Source organism: Euprymna scolopes, chromosome 25 (genome assembly GCF_053919585.1).
Source record: "Euprymna scolopes isolate OS-2025 chromosome 25, ASM5391958v1, whole genome shotgun sequence".
Classification (NCBI taxonomy): domain Eukaryota; kingdom Metazoa; phylum Mollusca; class Cephalopoda; order Sepiida; family Sepiolidae; genus Euprymna; species Euprymna scolopes.
In genome coordinates, this window is record NC_136506.1 from 52,114,749 (window position 1) to 52,136,494 (window position 21,746).

Sequence of the window (21,746 nt, forward strand, 5' to 3'; positions counted from 1 at the left end):
AAACATGCTTATCATAGCATTCTTATGTACATCTATATCAAAAACACTTGTAAACGTTTTTTTTTCATTTTTTATTTCCATACTTTGGGGGCCAGGCGCAAACGCAGCCCCCACAATTTTTATGAACCACCGTTTTGCCAGATCAAACATATCCATTCCTGATCCTCGATACATCTTCTATCATTATATGTAATCAGTTTTTTAAAATAGTCAACCATATAGGAGCCTATTCATGATCAGACAACTGTGTGCCTGTGCCTGTGTCTGTGAGTTCGTTTCCTATGGACTCGAAAACGGCTGGGACGATTTTTTTATGTGCCTAGCTGTGTTCTTATAACGGTTTTGTATCAGAATGTCTTCAATAATCATCGATGATCGATAATCAAAATAATCCAATCAAAGAAGGAACAGACCTTTTGGACGAAAGTTAACACCTACACAATCTAACATGACAAATGCATTTGAGAAGTTTTATTACCACACAAGCCGAAAGGCTCAATATATAAAATCAACAGTAGGTTGTTTGATATGACAGAGGCTTTTTCGAAATGAATGTTACTGTTTTAAGCACAATTGCTCAATGATACTTGACTTTTTTATTTATTTTAAACTTAAATTCAAGCCATTATCACTGTACAACCACTTAGGCCAGGCACATAAAATCAACAGTAGATTTTTTGATCTGACAGGGGGACATTCGAAATGAATGTTTCTGTTTAGAGCACAACTGAAGTATAATACTTGACTTTTGCATTTTAAACTTTAATTGAAGCCATTTTATCTATAAAATAATTTTATAAAATCAACAATAGGTTCTCTACAGTGCAATGTAGACTGGAATGCATTGTGAACTAAGTTACTGCTAGAGGCATTTGATTTTCCTCTTGGTGCACTGTGATTGGTCCCCAACTAGAGTAGGCAATTAATCGAATTGTCTGGGCAACTCCATTGGCATTCGCTGGTAGGGGTGCATCAGACAGTAAGCAATAAACTTACTCTACCCGAAAGACATGAGGTAGTGGCCTAGAAGTGTGGACCTCCTACAACTGCACAGAACCAATAATACACTATAGTTAAGAGGAAAAAAGCCATTTCAAGAATGGTGTAAACTCTGTTGGCTTAGACCGTCTTGATTTTGCCTTTGTCTAATAAATGGACAAATACTGAGGTTAAAAACAATCCAGTTGATTTGATTAGAACAACAAATCTTATTCCTGGGACTGAAAATATTTACTCATTATATCTAATAGCAAATCTGAAATCGTTATTGTTTCCCATGTTTGAAATTATACTAAAATGACAACAATACTCATATGCATCAAAAGTGGTCATCATCAATATTTCTCGTACTGTTATTTCTCGTACTGTTATTTCTCGTACTGTTATTTCTCGTACTGTTATTTCTCGTACTGTTATCACCCTTAATAGAGCAAACCTGTTCACACTACAAGATGTAAAAGAAAAAAAAAGATCCAGTGCTTATCTGAAAATGAAACAAAAATTGTCTTATGCTGGTTGCATCTTATTTATTTCTGATAAAAATTGAGCTAAGTTGTTGGAAAGGGTAACTTACTTTGATTAACTTGAACTTATGCTGTGGGTAGGAAATCTTCTCACAGTTCTTGCGCTCAAGGATATCATAAACATCACATCTTGACTGAAGGGCTCTTTCCATTTTATAGACCTACAAAAATAAACATAAGAGAAACATACAATTAAACACCAATTACCACACACACACACACACACACACACGTATACATATAGCGCAGAAACAATCATATAATTATTATGTCAATTTTTTTTCAAGATTTTCCACCCTGACTCATCAAAAGAATAAGAACTCATTAACTTTAAAAAGAAAAGAAAAAAGAATGTGGGCAAAATTACTGAAACTCGAAAAAACCTGAAGAGTAGTTGCAAAGTGTTTTGTGATATTTACACCATTTTTTATTTTTATTTTTTTGGCAAAGCTATTCACACGTCTTAATATAATGTGTCCATATTGTTTTAATCAACACTAAAAATCTTATATGATACATTTTAAAATTTATTATTTAGAAATAGTTCATGTTTGTCTAAGATTATGTTAATAATGATTAAATATAAAATAGGTGTATTTAGGTTTTAATACGAAACTAATTTTTAATTCATAGAATTTGTTTACGTTTCTTTATTTCAATTTATTTTGTGTAAGCTATAAATATGCTCGGCCTTAACCTAATTAGTACAATGAATAAATAATTATTTATATTAGGTATACTAATATGTTTAAACCGACATCTATTACAATTTAGTTAGAATCAATTAACCTTTTATTTTCATTAATATGAAAGATTTTTTAATTTTTCGTTATGCTAGTTTTCATTTCGTTGTAAGGGACACAGTTCAGTATTAAAAGTATATTATTTTCCTTTCATATTATTATCATTAATTATGAATTTTAGCATTGCTAATTAAAGGTTATATTTCACTAATTTAATGTTTCATTTTTCCAATTCTCCCCATCAATTTTTCTTTTTTTTTCTTTTTCCTTTTTTTCTTTTTTTTAATTGGGATATTTTAAACCAATTTCAACGTAAAGTAATATATATATTCATATATGTGTTTTTATTTAGTAATTACAAATATAAGCTTAAAGTGTATTATATTCAACTCAATAATTACCAGGTATATATACTTAAATTAAGAAATTACATTTAACTTCAAATAAATAGATATTGCTTAAAATAACTGAATTCAAATATATCAAAATGTATTTTTAAATACATTAAGTATGTACAATAGTTTACTTATTTAAATTTGTTTTATGAATGTGTTGTGGCGGACTACCTGTATTACCTACCAATGAACAGATGTGAGATGTAAAGCATTAAAAAATAAAGGATTTATAAAAAATACTAGCGGGGGGTACCTGGCGTTGTAGGGGTGTGTATGGGGGGGTAATTAATAATCCTGCTTAAATATTATAAAAAAGACGATGTAAAAAACCCAAAACCAAAACGGAAAAAAATGGCATAAATAAACCTGTGTATGGGGGGGGGGGTTAAACTAAAGAATAAGCGAAGTAATAAAAAAAAACGTTCGGTCGGGAGGAGGAATTGAACCCAGAAGCCTTGACGCGGAGGTGGAAACCAATGCCAACTATTTAATGGTCTCGACAAAGAGTGAGAGTAATTGATTAGCGTGTTAAGTTAAAGCTTATAAAGCTAGTAAAAGAGGTTTGATTGACAGGAAGACGCTAAATGAGGTCATCTCGGGATCGTTATTTTTAGTTTTCACTTCCCCCAGATTTGGCTAAGATCAAAGTGTTGTATATGTTCTTAGAATTCCAGCTGTCTCATCTATCGTAGAAACAAACGTTACTCGAAAAACAAATACAATCACTCTTATTAGTTTACATTTTAAAACACAGTTCCTGTCTAGACATCTCTCTCTTTCTCTCTATCTCTCTCTATCTGTTTGTCTCTCTTCGTCTGTGTGTGTGTCTCTCTCTATCTCCCTCTCCCTCTCTATCTGTCTGTCTCTCTTCGTCTTCCTTACTCTAAAGAGTGATAAAACAAAGAATATGAAGTAATGCTAAAAACATCGATCGTTAATAATTTTTTAAGCGTATTATTTTTTGTTTTACTTCACATTTTTTATGATTCAGCGTGTAGCGTTTATTAAATTACGTATTTCGTTTCCTGTCTAGACATCTCTCTATCTGTCTCTCTCTCTTTCTCTCTCTCTCTCTGTTTCCGTTTGTGTATGTCCCTCTCTCTCTCTCTCTCTCTCTCTCTCTCTCTCTCTCTCTCTCTCTCTCTCACTTCGTCTTCCTTACTCAAAGAGTGTTACTAAAAAAGAAAATGGCGTCTGGCTGTTTTTTATTTTTGTAAAAACTTCGATTGTCAACATTTTTTGTAAGCATATTTTTTTTTCACTTCACATTTTTGGCTTGTTATTTTTCGTTTAACTATCGTATCTAACTATTTTTAACGTGCTAATAACTTTGGTAACGTTGTCATAGCGTAGAAGTTCATAGTTTAGCTTGTGTGAGGGTTAAAAAATTTTTTACCGATAACAACAATGTTTTTTAAATTCAGACTGCCATTACAGCTTGCTGACGTCAAGATCACGTGACATGACTCAGCGGGTTTTAAATAAAAGTTGACCCAAAATAAACAGCCCCGTGTACACTTTATGTAGAAGAGTTGGCGCCCGTATTTTTTGGGGCAGTTATAAATCGATTTAAAAATATGTAATGTTTAACATTAAAATGTCACTTTTTGGGGGCGTGAAAACTAATTCTGCAGGTGTGCTCTGCAAATCTTCCTTCACAGTGTTGCGAATTGCTAGGAGAATGAGTGGCAAGTTGTCTGACCAGTCCGATTTGTTTTCGTTCATAGCCAAAGATGCTTTTAATTGTCTATGAAATCGTTCCACCGTACCGTTTGCGCAAGGATGGTAGGCAGTTGTCTTAAAGTGCTTTGTTCCCAACAAATGGTTGAATTCAGCAAAAAGAGTCGATTGGAACTGTGAGCCCCTGCCCATTGTGATTACGGAGGGCACTCCAAAAATCACTATACAATCTTGTAAAATAGCTCTGGCTGATACGTCTTTCACTAGCATTGCTGTCGACCATCTGCTGAATCTATCGACTATAGTAAGGATGTGGGTATGTCCTTTTGAAGTGGGCAAGGGTCCAACCAAGTTGATATGAACATGAGTAAACCTAGCGTTTGGTACACTGAAAATTCCTTAAGGTGATTTTGTTTGCCTGTGAACTTTGTTTTTTGTTTTTTTTTTTGGCAAGGAATGCAAGTTTTGGTTCAACTACAGATGTCCGTATTCATATTTGGCCAAACAAAACGTGTCGCTATTAATTTCACGATGGCACGTTTTCCTGGGTGGGACAAATTGTGGAAGTGCTGGAAAATTTGTCGTCTGAGGCTGAGTGAAATATAAGGGCGAGGGTGTTTTTGTAAAACATCGCAATAGAAAGTTGTTGTTCCGAATGGTATCGGCATTTCTTTCAGCTTCAGTGAAGTTTTGTCCATTATAGCTTGGAGCGTGGTATCAGTTAATTGCTCTTGTGGTATTAATTCCATACTTAGTGAAGTGGAATTTAAAGAAGCAATTGTTGTGCGAGATAAAGCGTCAGCTACAACGTTTTTTTCTTGTCCTTTTACATACCGTATATTGGTAGAATATTGGGCTATAAAGTCCAGATGTCGGATTTCTCGTGGGCCATATTTGTCGACATGTATGTGTAGTGCCAATGTTAGAGGTTTATGATCCGTATAAATGGAAAATTTTCTGCCTTCGAGGAGATGTTTAAAGTGCTTAATTGCAAGGTAAATTGCAAGTAACTCTCTCGAGAATGTGCTATATTTAGTCTGCGCTTTGTTTAACTTGGCAGAGAAGAATGAAATAGGGGTCATTTTATTGTCAGAAATTTGGTGAATCACAGCTCCTACTGCTATTTCCGATGCGTCCGTCGTAAGCGTAAGTTCCGTTGTATATTCCGTTCTTGGATATACGTAAGTTTGGTGAAGTTTGCCAAAGCAGTTTTCGATTGTTTGAAGGCCTGTAGTGCAGGTCCTTCAAAAACTAACTGTTGATTTTTGGTTCGTTTTTTTAACAAGTCGGTTAAAGGTGCGAGTAACGTGGAACAGTTAGACAAAAAGCGTCGGTAATAGTTAATATTGCCTACAAAACGGCGTACTTGTCTGACAGATGTCGGTAGAGGGAAATTCGAAACAGCACTTACTTTTTCAGGCAAAGGGGAGATTCCATCCTTGTCAATTAAATGACCGAGAAATTGAACTTCCTGGTGGCCAAAAACACATTTATCGGTGTTTAGTTTAAGACCGAAATGTGACAGTCTTTCGAAAGTTTGTTCCAGGTGTAGCAGGTGTTCTTCGAGGTTTCTGCTGGTGATTAAAACGTCGTCCACATAAGCGAATATGAACGGCAGACCTCTGAAAACTTCGTCAATCAAACGCTGGGAAGTTTGACAGGCGTTTCTCAGCCCGAAAGGTATCCTTAGGAACTCGTAAAGGCCAAATGGTGTGGTCAGTGCAGTTTTATGAATGTCTTCTTCTGCAACTGGAATTTGAAAATATGCCTTAACGAGGTCCAGTTTGGAGAAAATTATGGCGCCTTGGAGTCCATTGGCGAAGTCATGGATATGGGGAATAGGATATCTATCTGGAAGTGTTTTCGCGTTTAAGCCTCTAAAATCTCCGCACGGGCGCCATGTGGTGTTGTCCGCTTTCTGTACCATGTGGAGTGGTGATGACCAAGCACTTTTCGAGGGCCGTATTATTCCCATGTGGAGTAGGTTTTGAAACTCGGATTTTGCCAATTTGTATTTATCCGGTTTCAAGTGCCTGGGGTATTGAATAGACGGGCGGTCCTGTGGTCTTAATATAGTGCTTAGCGCTATGCTTGATGGGGTCCGTGTTTTTAAACGGCTGGGAAAGTTGAGGAAATTTTTGGAGTAACCGGCGGACGTGTAAATCTTCGGGTAGGGCAGTGCTGATTCCGGTGGTTAAAAATTTCGAGGTAGTTCCTCTCACTGAAATCTTCGTTTCGTTGTCTGTCAATGTGTGATGAGTCATGTCGACACACAGGTTGAAATGGGCTAAAAAGTCTGCCCCAAAAATTGGAGTAGTCACGCTGGCTATGGTGAAATTCTATAAAAAAATTCCTTCGCATTCCAAGGTTTAAATTTAAAGTTTTTCCGCCAAAAGTGGGTATTTTTGTACCATTGGCGGCTTGTAGGTTGAAAAATTGGGTCCCTGTTTGGTGGCCATGCGGTGTCGGTAGGACGCTGATTTTCACTCCGGTGTCTATTAAAAAATTATATCCGTGAATTTTGTCACGGATATAAAACAGACGACCCTTTTTTTTGTGCTCCAGCTACAGTCGTCGTCGTTACTGGCTGAAAGGTTCGTTTCCCTGTGCTGTTTTTTTGAACGCGCGGTGTGTGGTGCATTTCCTCGCGTCGACGGCGAATCTCCTGTGGTAGAAACACACATCTTGTCTATGTCATGACGTGGATCGGGGGCTGCTTGAACTTCTTCGCCTGTAACTTCTCCGCGTGTCATTGTAGTTTCTGTGATAATGTTGACGTGTTTGAAGTGCTTTGAAAGCTTTTCAACGGCAGACTTTAATTCTGCTAATTCCTCGTCTCGGTTTTGGTCAGGTTGCCGAATGTTTAATGCCATGGTTTCGTTGTAGAAATCCGTCTGTTGAAGTTCCATTTTGTTTGTTTTTTTTTTTTGTTGAAATTTTTATATTTCAATTTCGTGTGCACGGTTTGAAAATGTTCCTCCTCGTCGTCGACAAGTTTTTTTGTTTTTTGAGAAAAATTATTTTTCGTGCGTGCCGTGGATTTCTGCGGGCGAGTTTAGTTTACCGCGTGTTTCGTTCAAACTCATTCATTTCATTTTTAAATAACGGGGTCACAATAGTTTGTAGAGGACTAGGACATATAAATCCTAATCCCGTTACAAAAGAAAATAATGAAACGAATGGAATTGAAGGAAACAAAAACTCAATTGATGGGATGGAATAAACATGTCGTTTATTTTCTGTTGGAAATAAAAATGGTTTAGGTGTAACACATGTTCATTCAGGTGTTGACGACTACATGCGTAGAAAAGAACGAAATGAAGTCGAGGGCGAGAAATGGCCGTCCCGCACGTAGAAAGGAAAAATAGAAAAAAGAGTGTTTGCCTCAGCAAAACGATGCGTTCATGATAGCAGTCGTCCACGCGGAAAAGTCTTCAAACCAAGAGCTATGGATGCTGAACTTGCCTGGTTGACGAAACCAGGCAAAAGGGAAGAAAGAGAGGAAGTTGAATAGTGTTGTGGACTTTTATATCGGAGTGAGTGTTCTGACTGCGCATGTCTGGAATTCCTTTCAGGGGAAGTGACGTTTTGTATGTGTGCGTACTTGTGTGTACGTTAGCGTGTGTGTGTGTGTGTGTGTGTGCGCGCGGCGCGTGAATGTGAGAGTATATACGTGAACGTGAATATATGTACGTGTCTGTGCGTATGTGCGTGCGTACATGTGGGTGTGTGCATGAGGATGTGTATATGCGTGCGTGTGTGTGTGTGTGTGTGTGTGTGTGTGCGCGTGTGTATATGTGAGGGAAAACATGTTCGAACACTTCTTTGAATATGTTGAACTCATGGCGCTCATATAGTATACTGTTTTCTTGTGTTGCATTCTGCCGCCCTAGTGGATAGACATGTACACTCGCTTTCTGTTCATATCTTTCAGAGATAAAATAGTTTCTGATTTTAATTCAGCTTTTACAATCGCATGACTAAAATAATTAATTTCACACCTTATTGAAATAATTAGTAAAATCGGTTTCTTTTCTCTCTTCTCTCTTCCGAGATTTTTTTCATAGTAAAAATGAGAATTTTATTTCTTTTTACTCTTAACGACGGTCGACCAGAGTTGATGCAATCCTTCCTATCAAAGGTTGATTTCAGACTCTTTTCGTAGAAGTAGAAATTCCCATTTCTATTTGCCTTTAACGATGGTCGGTTGGATGTGATGCAATTTTTATTTGTCAAAGGTTGATTTCAGACTGATTATTAAACAATCTCTCACTCTCATGTGGTCCGCCCCATATGCACGCTTACACACCCAAAATGAAAACGTTAATTCAATTGGACAGTAGTTCGTTGCCAGGCTTAGACTTTATATGATCTCTGATCGTCGAGTGATTTGGTGATGCTCATTGCTATATATATATATATATATATATATATATATATATATATATATATATATATATATACATACATTTGAACATTAGTGGAAATCTCTCTAGAGCTCTTTCGGGTATGTGAACTGGTCTTCTTTTGTATCATGAAAAATCGGCTTAATTCATATGTTTTCTATATATATAAAAGCGAAAATGTGTGTGTGTGTGTTAGTGTGTGTGCATTTTCCTGTATGTCTGCAAAAGGATTTTTTTCTCTTGCGGCTTCTCGAGGCTATCGCTAATTTTTAAAACTTTTTATATTACATCGAAATCATAATATCTACGAGTTACGAACGGGGGTTGCGTGTGTATTTAATTTGCCCGACTTTCAAAAGCTAAATATTCAACATTTTTCGATCGCCACGTGTAGATTCGCCTTTTTCGTATAATAAAAGCGAAACTAATACGAAGGTTGTTGCATTGTTCCCAGCACCATCAGCGGGAATGTCGAAAAGCAATCAGCTTTGATCAATGCAGATTTTCTCCTTATAACAGACAATTGCTACTCAATTTGGACAAACAATTCTCTTTAAATGGGAGCTGGTCCCCTTCCCCACCATCATCTTGGGGAAACCAAAAGTGCCACGCATTGAAACAAACGCCAGAAGACTGCCCCGCAGTAAATAAAAAAACTGCCACGTCATCATAACGCTCCTGCGATGACCTCATTAAGCGGCCACCTGTCAATCAAACCTTTTTGACTTTTTAACTCTTAATTTAACACGTTTTTCAATTCCTTACCTCGTGGCCGAGATGGTTAGGTGGTTTGCTGTTCCCCCCCCCCTTTTCGTTTCCACCTTCACATCAAGGCTCAATCATACCTTCCTACTAAAACTTCTTTTTCTCTTTTAATGTTTTTTTAACACATACCTCCAAACACCCGGGCAACGTCGGGTACCTCCCGCTAGTCTTACAATAAATTGCAATCTATCTACAATGTGTATTTATTCAACAAACTCGGACTCTGACCACAATATACCACACTATACAAGGATTACCACGACCCCCGACTACCATAAATTCATATTCTTTCATTATATTTATTCTTGTTTCATTTATTTTCTTTATCTATGCCCCCTAAAATGACACAATTAATTTTTAAAGATATTTTCTTATTTTCTAATATCATTTAGAATTCGATCTAATATTTACTAATGACTTTTCCTCTGAGGAGAGGAGCCGACATCTAAATTCCATGGGTTAAGGAAAAAAATCTGAACAGTATTCTTTATTCAAATAATACATTTCTGTTCTAAAAATTGATGTTATTCTGAATGAAATTTAAACAATATATATATATATATATATATATATATATATATATATATATATATGTGTGTGTGTGTGTGTGTGTGTGTGTGTGTATGTGTATATATATGTATATATGTGTGTATATATATATATACACATGTATGTATATGTGTATATATATATATATGTATGTATATGCGTGTGTGTGTGTGTATATATATATATGGGGTGCTTTTTAGAGACGGTGAACTTTTCCAGTTTTAGCAATTATCTTTATCGTTATTTTTAATTCATCATGAAGAGACTGACACCCGAGCAGTGTTTGCAAATTTCACATGATACAATCAATTTACTGAGAGAAATATTTGATGAATGAATAATTTCACGAAATCGACGTGTCAACTGGCCATCTCATTCATGCGATTTAACTTCATTAGATTATTTTTGTTCGGATATGTAAAGTTCTATGTCTACCATGATAAACCAGACACAATAGGCCACTCGCAAGACAACATTTAAGGCGTTATTTTCTAAATACAGCCTAATGTAATGCGTAGAGTTTGTGAAAACTCGACCTCTAGATAACCCGTTTTGCGAGCCTGTCTTTTTTTATCGTTATTTCATGGCAGGTGCTCGTCTGAGCTCCAATACCTTGTCCCCTCTCGCCAATCTTTCACGAGAAACACCCGTCTGGCTGAAACTACTGTCAATAATTTTCCCCACTCTCTATCTGTGCCTAAATCCAAATGTAGATTCCATGAGCAAAGCTTCTTTCTTAGAACTGCACGCCAGTGGAACTCTCTGCCGCTTACCTGTTTCCCACTTTACTACAACTTGGACGTCTTCAAGTCCAACATAAACAAACTCCTGACAAACCGCCCCCTTAAGTAAGACACTCTATCAAAAACCCCAATACTAATGATTACTACAACACTATCTCATTGATTACTGTACACGCAATAACGCTTATCCCTGAGTGGCCTTCGGGCCTTGATAAGTGGTGACCCCCATGTAAAAAAAAAGAGTCACAGTCATATTCCTGAAATTGTATTTAAATTATAAATACCAAAAATTAATTTTGGGAATAAACCACATATGTGTATAATAAAAATATTTTTCTTTGATTTTAATTTAAAGTTCTCCGCCTCTAAAGAAATAATACCTTTTATATATATAAACCTATAACTAAACAGAATATAGAAGGCCGAAAATGACACGTAAATAATGCAACTAACATGCAGAAATATCGGCCAATACAAGTTTGTTATGTGTGTGATCGAGTATGTGTGTGTGAGTTGAAATAATTTTTGAAACGTTTCTTGGTTTTACCTTATCTTCACACCATCCACATTCTGGCCCAGCTTGTATACACTGGCTACACGTTTCAGCTTGTTTGCAAGACAAACCTGTGAGAAACAAAAAAAAATATTTTATATAATATCTAGAAAAATATAGAAAAAAACAGAAATTGGTTTCGTGTAACAGTACCATGATAAAAACATGGAAACTATTTTCGTCCATAAAGTTTGCATGGTCGTCAATGGTGGCATAGTATAAGTCATGACACTCATGGATGAAGGTCACGTCATATGCAGCATGAAAGTAAAACTACAAGGAATGAACTTAAAAAGAATAAAAAGCTCACGTCATATGCAGCATGAAAGTAAAACTACAAGGAATGAACTTAAAAAGAATAAAAAGACAAATCTAAAAACGAGTGAATTTTTTCGCGAATGGCTGCAATCCATGACTCATGAGAGACAACATCAGTTTGTTTGAGTAGTGATATGAAAATGGATGGAAAAGCATTCGTTGATATAAACGCAGTTTCTATGGCAACCATCTGTTTGTATGACAATTGCTCTCTACCTTCATGAATCGCTAGTGCAGCTGTTGTTCTTGATCATAGTGTTTGTGTTGGTGATGATGACGACGACGACGACGACGACGACGACGATGACGACGACGACGACGACGACGACGACACCGCCGGCTTGCAGTGTTGCTTACTTCATTACTTGAGAAACGTCAATAAGATTACTACTAATATAGTTCTTTGATTGACGTTGAATTTGTATTGTTAATTGTATTAACGTCTTCACACCTCCGCTCCTTCAACTTGTAAAACGGGTAAACATTACACAAATGAAAGATTTGATGAAGTCATTCAATGATGGGAATTTTCATCATAGAAAATATCAGATATGTCACATGATTTATCTTTTGCTTTTGTTTCATTACAAGTTAATAAAACTTATGTTTTAATTTAATTTAAAAACAATAACTTTTGGACAATTCTCAATGGATTAGCGCTTCTAACCTACCATGTATATTTTATCTTAGACTTTGTGAACTAATGTATTTTGCATCACTTGGCAATGTTGGCACTGTCACTGCTTTGGTCAGTTTATCAGTTTTCCAGCATTCTGCATCCCAATACATACCAATTAGCCTTTTGTGTGTCATGAGTAAGTTGCTCAAATCCATGTTAAATAGAGAAATTATCAATAATCTCAGCAAAAAACAATCTACTTGGTGACAAACAATACGATTCCCATTTTCCACGATTTACAGATGATGTACTGACTGTAATTTCACATAGGATTAGTGAATCTATCGACAAGGGATTCCTCTCTGTAGCAATAGCTCTTGATATATCAAAGGCATTCGATAGGGTTTGGTGTAGAACTGGAATCTCCTTTACTCGTTCCAATGCACTAAGTAACCGTCTGTACAGCGAAAAAAAAACAAACTTTCCGACTCCTCCAAGCGATCTGCTTTATTCATCCATGTGAATCTCGCGAGATCACATGAGACCGTTTCTGTTAAATATCGCAGACGCCATCTGGGTTTTTCTTTTTCCTGTCTAACTCGTATAGCAGACAGACACCTGGGTGCTTTACAGGTAGGTCGTTTGTATGTTCGTTTCTATTTTCCCTACATACCCCCCATGATCTCATGATCACAGAGATAGCAGGTAAGTGCCACTCTCTTCCAGTGGATGCTTTTTTGAAGGAGGACTGTGTAGGCCTCTTGTTCATTTGCACTCTCATCCACAGTCTGAGGGTCGGAGAACACTGCCTCCCCTGAGAGGCTACTAATATCGGATTCACTGCTTGATGCAGATGAAGATGGTGCAAACTAGAGCGATGGCCCACTGTCCTCAGACTCAGAGTCACTTCCGTCGTCCAGTGGTAGTTGCACCTGTGTCGCTGGCCTCAGGTCCCTTACATGACGGGGCACATTGTCAACCATGACTGACTGCTGTCTCACCACATTGGTCACCAGTGCACAGGCTTCCCAGTGGCTTCACCCAGACAGGATCCCCTAGTGCATACGACCCCTGTCCTTCCTTATTGGGGTAAATTCCCTTTTCTCGGACTCGGTATTGGTAAATTGCATTGACAGGCTCTGCTCCTAGAGAGACACCATCCTTAGGCATGATGTTGTACCAATATACGGCTTCTGAGACGGTGTATTGCTTCCTGGCCGCAATTCTTTTGATGCTGTGATGGCTCCTCTCAGCAATACCGTTGTCAGAAGGCACATAAGCACACCGCAGTCTCAGCCGCACTCCTCACTACTTCAGGAACTACCCCTGACCTGCTGGTTGCAGAAGGCTGGATCATTGTCTATCAGCATCTCTTCAGGCGCACCTATTTCAAGGAACATAAATGACAGCTGGTGAATAATGTAGGTGGAGTCCTCGCGCCCGAGTAGTCTCCAGACTGTGAAGTGTGTAGGTCCACAATCGATGAGAGTGAGGAAGTGATTGCCACTGTATAATATCCATGCCCACTCTCTGCCACATGCCGCTCATTCCTAATTGCCCTTTTTTCCACTGTATCAGAGCCAAGTCGATTGATTGACAGGCCTGGCAACTTTCCACTACTCCCTTGGCATCTGCCCTCCTTACTTCTGGGTAAACCATTTTGGCAAAATACAGTGTTCGCTTAATCCCTGGGTGTCCACATTGCCAATGAATCTCACTGATACGATCTGCATCACATGATAGCTGCATACAGCTGTTGCAGCATCTCAGAACCTCCCCGGGTAACAGCCAGCAGCCACCATTGTGGTACTCGTGTCAGCGTAACTGCTGTGTTGCTTGCAGACCTAGTCAACGTTACATCTACGGTCAGGTTGTATTCTTGGATTGTATCGACCAGGGTGGCGAGCCGTCTTCATATCAACATCTCACTCACTGCCCATGTGGTTAGCCATGTTCTTCCAGTCAATGCATCGGTTATTCACCAATGAGTGCACGCAGAGTCCATGATAATATGGAGTACCCTGGCTTGCCACTGAAGCGCTAGGGTAACTCCTTTCAATGTGGCATCAAGTTCGGCCCGGTTTATGTGCCTAAAATCATTCTCTGGACGAAGCCAACAGGCATCTTCAATAATGCCATCATTAACTGCAAGGACAACTCCAAAGGCTAATGAACTAGCATCCACCCAAACCATGAACTCGTTCCCGTTAATGCACCAGTTCCCTTGCACAGGGTCGTCATGAGTCACCCTGGCCACAGTTTCTGTCAGCATGCTCAGCAGCGTGCCACATGCAACTTTATCATCCCAACCCAATGATACAGATGTGGCATGACGTTTTATGGCCGCCACTGCAATCCTGAGCCAACCACATACAGGGAAGTGATCCACCAGCTTGCCACAAACAGAAAAACGCTCTGACGAGTGATGTTGGATGGGACTTCTGGAACGTCACCACCTCTCCTCCAGTAGAGCCCCTCCTTGCTACTGCTCACACACAAGCCAAGCACTTTTGCCCCATCTTGCAGATGCTTGGGTTCCTTGCATGTCAGTCCGAAGTTCTCGAAGTGCTCTTTGACTGACTGAGCAGACATGAGGCTCTCATTCACAAAGATATCATCGATATAAGATGATGTTGCCTGACACACAGCCTCATCTTGTTGCCAGATCGCGTACATAATTGCCATCATAATGCCTAGTGCCACATTGAGACCGAACCTTAGCCTGGCCAGACAATAGCCAATTCCTTTTTCCACAGTCTGAAATGGCCACAGCACTTTGTTAATGCATATCTGCAGGTAGGCCCTGTGCAGGTCCAGAATTGCTATGTCAGATGCTTGCTGGCACCACTCCCTTAATTTGAGCACACAAACATCCTCTCCTGCCATGTACGGGTTGACATGTTCATGAGGCTCATGGTAGTCCATGACGGGTCGGACCTTCTGTTTGCTATCTTGTAAGACAGCCATCAGGAGAATCAGTTCTCGGGGGGGGGGGGCAAATTCATCCTTGGGGTATGGAAGCAGCCAACCATTGTTGATCCAAGTCTGCAGTTCTTCGTACTGCCCACTTAGCCTCATTGGAGGGGGGTACTCTGATAGTCGGTTCCGTAAGGATATTGGTAGTTGATCGCCAGCTCACTTCCAAGATACCATCCACGCATTGGTTTCCACATGAAAGTCAGGCTTGTTAGTTAATCGTGGCGCAAACACGTTTCTCATGTTGGGAGAACTCTATTTTGCTGGTGCAGTCCACAGTGATTCCACCCAGCTGTGTAATCAAATCCATTCCTAGAAGTAGGTCGTACCCAAACAGCTAGTTCTTTTACAGATAGAAAATTTCGTCAGGAGTTAAATGTCTTCTGGAGCGGTAGAAGGATGCAACAAATTTTCCAATTTTAGCTACAGATTTGATATAAACCTTCAATTTGAGTCCAGGATTGAAAATCAATCCCAGAAGCTTGCAGACACTTATATAAACTTATCAGAGAGATGATTGAGATGACATTTTCAGAGCTTCCATAACTGGAAATCTTGCCAAATGAAATGAACATACAAACGGCCTACCTGTAAAGCGTCCACGTGTCTGCCTGTCATGTGTGTTGGACAGGAAAAAGAAAAACCAGGATGGCGTCTGCGATATTTAACAGAAGATTTCCAGTTATGGGAGATCTGAAAATGTCACCTCAATCATCTCGCTGATAAGTTTATATAAGTATCTGCAAGCTTCTGGGATTGATGTCCAATCCTGGACTCAAATTTACATCAAATCTGTAGCTAAAATTGGAAAATTTGTTGCATCCTTCTACCGCTCCAGACGAAACTCCTGACGAAATTTTCTATCTGTAAAAGAACTAGATACGTCCTAAAATAGAATATATTTGCCATATATGGAGAGGAGCTGCTCAGACTACTTTTAAAAACTGGCTTTTGAAACATGGTAAGTAACGTCCTTTTACTCTCAGCAATCTCTTACAGAAGAGACGCTATCCTTATTTTCATGGCAAGTAGTCGACTAAGCTTCAATCTATCGTCTCCCTTGCAAGACTTTCTCAGCGAGTACTCAACTCTACAACCATTGCCATAAATTTCTTTCACTTTCTTTCTGTGCCCAAATCTAAACACAGAATCCGTGTACAAAGCTTCTTTCCTAGAACTGCTCACCTGTGTAACTCTATTGAACTACAGCATGGTCGTCTTCAAGTCTAATGTAAACAAGTTCTTGTTGAGCCTCTCCCTTTAATAATCAATTTCTACTTAACTTCTACCAGTACCGTTCACCACGCTGTTGCCTCACCAACCACCTTACACTCATTAATCCTTATCCTTGAGCTGCCTTCAGGCTTTGATAAGTAGTGACATCTTGTAAAAATTATAATTTCTTTATTGTGTTATTTTATGGTGAAAACACAATGCATATTTTAAACGTTTCTATTTTACCCATAGCTGCAGATTGGTAGGGTTCATACCTTTTCCAATAGTATTACCATATAATTGAATGTAATTGTTGATATCTATTACATCAGTATTCATCGCCATCACCACTATAACCATGTTATATTGTCATGATAATACAACATGAACAGATGTGGAAGAAATATACGCCCTCGACGAGCTCTGTTCTATTATATGACAAGTGGCTACTGGGAGCTCGTCGCCTATTCTGATTAACTTTGATAAGACAGCGTTCACTAAATAATTTACCACTTACTTTTCGCATCTTATATCAGTTAAATGGAATCTTCTAATGCACTTGCCTTGGCTTGTTATAAGTGTTTAGGTTGAGTGTTTTTGTAAGTATGCAATATATATATATATATATATATATATATGTGTGTGTGTGTGTGTGTGTGTGTGTGTGTGTGTGTGTGTGTGCGTGTGTGTGTGTGTTTAGCCATCATTTTTTATTTAAGCAAACATTGTTAAAAAATAAGAGTTTCTGCTTAATTATAACATATCTTTTTATTTTTTTCGATTTTTCTTATGATGTGTAAAAATAAAAAAACATTTATATAAATTCTATATTATAAACGTTTTCGATTCTTCATCGAACCATTATCAGATGAAAAGCAAATGAAACAAAAAAGCTGGAGAAAAGGGATTCTCAGAAAGGCCACAATCATGATTTAAAACAAAAACAAATAACTAACATCAACATAAAACGCGATACATCAGGAGTAGAGGTTTAGGCTTCTAACCATGGGGTCACGATTTGGAATCTCACTAGATTCAGCCACTCTGATGGGTTGTAGACAATGAAATATGTGTCAGTGGATAATTACATATATATATATATATATATATATATATATATATATATATATATATATATATGATCTATGACTTTTTCTTTTCTTGCATTTTTACTTCAATATCCTGAAGATGACCTCTGAAATAAGGACGAAACGTTGATTATTTTAATAATTTCATTCGGTTTTTCTATTTTTCTCAAAACATAACGTCAACCACCGCTGGTATTTTTATATTTTTTATACATATATATATATATATAAATATATATATATATATAGATAGATAGATAGATAGATAGATAGATAGATATCACCATTCATAAACTACATTTAACAACATGCCAAGGAATGTATTGACTAGACTACTTACGGGCTTTAAATGCGGACGAATAAAAGATACTTACTTAAAAAATGCTAGTTTTATTTTTGATGTTTTTAAACCTCCACTTTCTGATGAGGAGATTTTGTTTTATAAAATCAAATGATAAAATTATTGATAAAATTATATGTGTATGTATATATATATGTATTATTGAAGAGTTCAAATAAGTAAAAAATATTTATTTTTTTAAAAATTTAAATACACATATTGAACAAAACTTTACCTTGAAGTTGCAATTAAAAAATTGATATAAACTTAATATTATTATGTTTTTTTTTAAATAGCATTTTTTCGAATTAATATATACTATAATCAGTTGAATTGCCAAGAAAAAGAAACTCCGTAAACATGTAAGAGAATGGAGAGAGAGAGAGAGAGAGAGAGAGAGAGAGAGAGAGAGAGAGAGAGAGAGAGAGAGAGAGAGAGGTGTGTAAATTATATTGAGATATGTTGACCGGAAGTCAGGATCAGCTGATCAGATTGCGTGTGAGTCACGTGATCAGGTTAGCTGAATCCTTGAGATTTGGTTTGGGCTTAGAACGCAACGGACGTCTTCACAGACGTCTTCCCCCTTTATTTAAGGGGGGACGCTGACGTGTGTAGAAACGAGACCAAGAGAAACCACGTGGGCCAGAGATTCACTTTCCATCCTTCTGCGAGACATCTGGAAAGTGAAATAAACTATAAAACCAATTCCTTGTCTTGGAGTGAAATAAATCTTTGTCCAAAACAGGTACCAGGTCTCCCCTCAAAGACATGAGATGTTTCCAGATGGACCAACATCGACGACGCGCAAAGGTATGTTGAAAAATACATGTACCACACACACACACACACACACAGTGGCATATGAACAAATAGACAGAACAACTAGATGATCACACAACGTTCATTCTGATTAGACGATCACACACGATCCTCTTTATGATAGACAACACAACAAATGCAACTTTTGGTGCCGTGACCAGGATCGTCTGGAAGTTATAAGTGAGTCGTTTTTTGTTTTGTTTTTCGAAACGACTATGTGTTTTAATTGTAAATATCTATGTATTGTTTGTAAACGACTGTGATTTTTTTTATCTTTGATATTGTGGAGGCGGTAAAGGTGATGCAACCGACCTCAGAATTTGCTGACGTGGACAAAATTGGGTTTCCACGAAACTGTGTTTTGTTATTTGGAGTTTTATTATTGGTGAGATGAGACTTTGTGAATGCTTATAAGAATTTTTAAAATTTTTATTTTTGATATAATTGATGTTTTCTCGAATCGGTATTGTGCAGGATTTTCTTGTTCTTGACATGTATTTTTTTTTTTTGCAGAATGGAGGAGAAGTGAATCTTTGCTTTGTGGAGTTTATTGAAATAATGAAAAATATAAAAAGTAACTACATGTTGTTAATTAAGTAATAATGATAAAATTGGGAAAAGAAAAAGAAATAAGATTTAAGCAACGTAAGAAATTAAAAAAAACACACACTTCTGGGTTGAATAAGGGGTCAACTAGTTCTTAAGTTTTGGAAGAGTCAAAGGTTCAGTCGATATTTATTCTAATTTTCAAAATGATTGCGGAATTTTTTTTTTTCTTTCATGAGATTTTTCTCTGGATTCATAAGCATTATTAAGTATATACATTAGAATTGAAATGATCTAGGAAAAAATAAGATTAATTATACTGATAAAATGGTTGGCCTAGAAAAAAATTAGAATTTTAGGAGTGGGACAAAAATAACAATTACGTAAATGGGTATTTTTGAGAAGTTTTTACAGATGTGATAAGTCAAAAGAGAGATTTTCTTTTTTAATAATTTGCTTTTGGTGTTTTTTTTAAGTCCATAAATGTTTTTCACAAGAAGATTAACGCCGGGGAAGCATTAGAGATGCCCCGTTCAGAGAATAAGATGAACCTGCGGTAATTAAGTGCTTGAAAAAAAAAGCTGGTCGCACGTGACGATTCCAAGCAGGAGGTAAGACTTGGCTTAATTAATTAGAGACAGGAGTGGAGGGGATACGAGAGTCATTAAGGGTACCGAAGACCTATCAGAGGCAGTACCGTAGGCAAATCACATATAGCTTAATGAGGTGAGAGAAAAGTAAAATATACCTTAGGTACGTAAGAAGATATAGGTTATATTTTTTTAGAGATGCACAAATGCTGGATCTTGGAAGCTCTGATGAAAGAAAAGAAAAAACACAAAAATCGGGCCATAGCTAGAATTTAGGAGCAAATAGGCATCATGGTTCAAAGTTGGGGGTTAATTAGTTAAGGGTGATATTTTCTAAATCTTCATCAATATTCCAAGAGTACAGGCAAGGAAATCCAAGTGAATCAGTGGATAAAAGGTATATCTTAAAACTTTGGAAGCCAACCACGAAGATTAATTATGAGCTTTGAGATGTCCCGGAAAAGATAAGAGAGTTACAAAATGAAAACAAAGCCATACTTGATAGAACAACCGGGCAAAGGATACGATCAGGGCTCTTTTGGTCAGAAGGAGTCGTCAATTTTGAAAGAGGTAAAGTGAGACCTCTAGTTTACGGCATAAGGGTGGCTGGATAAAACAGCTGATGTGGATCAGGGGAGGAATACCTCTACACCCAAAACGTAATGCCAAGAAGATCAGAGAGGGTCTGATCTAATAATAAAAAATAAAGTAAAAGGATTTTTTTTAGCTTGATCTTTCTTTGTGTGGATATAGAAAAAATGTGCTAAAATTTAAAAATTCGTACATTTTTTTGAAAATAACGATAGAAGGAATGTAAGAGAATGGATCGAGAGAGAGCGAGAGAGGGAGGTGTCTAAATTATATTGAGACACGTTGACCGGAAGTCAGGATCAGCTGATCGGATTGTGTGTAAGTCACGTGATCAGATTAGCTGAATCGTTGAAATTTGGTTTGAGCTGAGAACGCGACGGATGTCTTCACAGACGTCTCCTTCCCTCACTGGGGGGACGCTGACGTGTGTAGAAATGAGACCAAGAGAAACCACGCAGGCCAGAGATTCACTTTCCATCCAGATGGACCAACATCGACAACGCGCGAATGTATGTTGAAAAATACATGTACTACACACACACACACACACACACACACACACACACACACACACACACACACAACGGCATATGAACAACTAGATGATCACACAACGTTAATTCTGATTAGACGATCACACACGGTCCCCTTTTATGATAGACAACACAACAAAGATTAATTAATTTTTAAAAGATTAAAACGATTACAATTCCATTATTTCAAAATGTTCCGTTACAACACAGATTTTTAATTAATTGTGTTTAATTTCTTTTTTAAATATTAAGTTTTAATATAAACATGACTCTTGTCAGCTATTTTATTGGCAGATTGAAATCAATTTTCAAATATTATTGCACAAATATTATGCATTTTGTAGGGCCCCATCATATTTGGTATGTCTCTTTTTACCGAACAAAATATGGAACCCCGTAGGTAACCTAATGAAAATTCAGTAAAACCGTATTTCATATTCAATATACAAATGTTTATAATATTATTAATCATTAAACTGTGTAAATCTTAAAACCTAACAAAATTATAACAAAGATTAATTGTTAATTGCAGTTTGAAGAAGATAAACAAAGGTTTTAAAAAATCATTAAGTCGCTTCTGCTTTTCCAGAGTTCGTATAGTTAACACAAATCTGACGTCACGGAAACAAATCGGCCCATTCTTCACAATCGTTTGCCACTGCTCAACAAGCAACAGGTATTGCATAAAATTATTATTAATGGTACAAGTGCACTTATTGATCCGTGTTGAAATAATAACATTATTATTTAAAAA

The 21,746-nt window shown here is 37.3% G+C and overlaps 1 protein-coding gene across 1 annotated transcript in view; it reads right to left on the reverse strand.

Moving 5' to 3' along the window:
• The window catches only part of LOC145247349 (integrin beta-1-B-like), a 256,575-nt gene that overhangs the window by 134,548 nt on the left and 100,281 nt on the right, over positions 1 to 21,746 (reverse strand). The window contains exons 4-5 of the mRNA XM_080109024.1: positions 11,352 to 11,428; positions 1,574 to 1,684 (exon numbers count right to left, since the gene is read on the reverse strand). Of these exons, the coding sequence (XP_079965150.1) occupies positions 1,574 to 1,684; positions 11,352 to 11,428 (188 nt within the window). The remainder of the gene's footprint in view (positions 1 to 1,573; positions 1,685 to 11,351; positions 11,429 to 21,746) is intronic.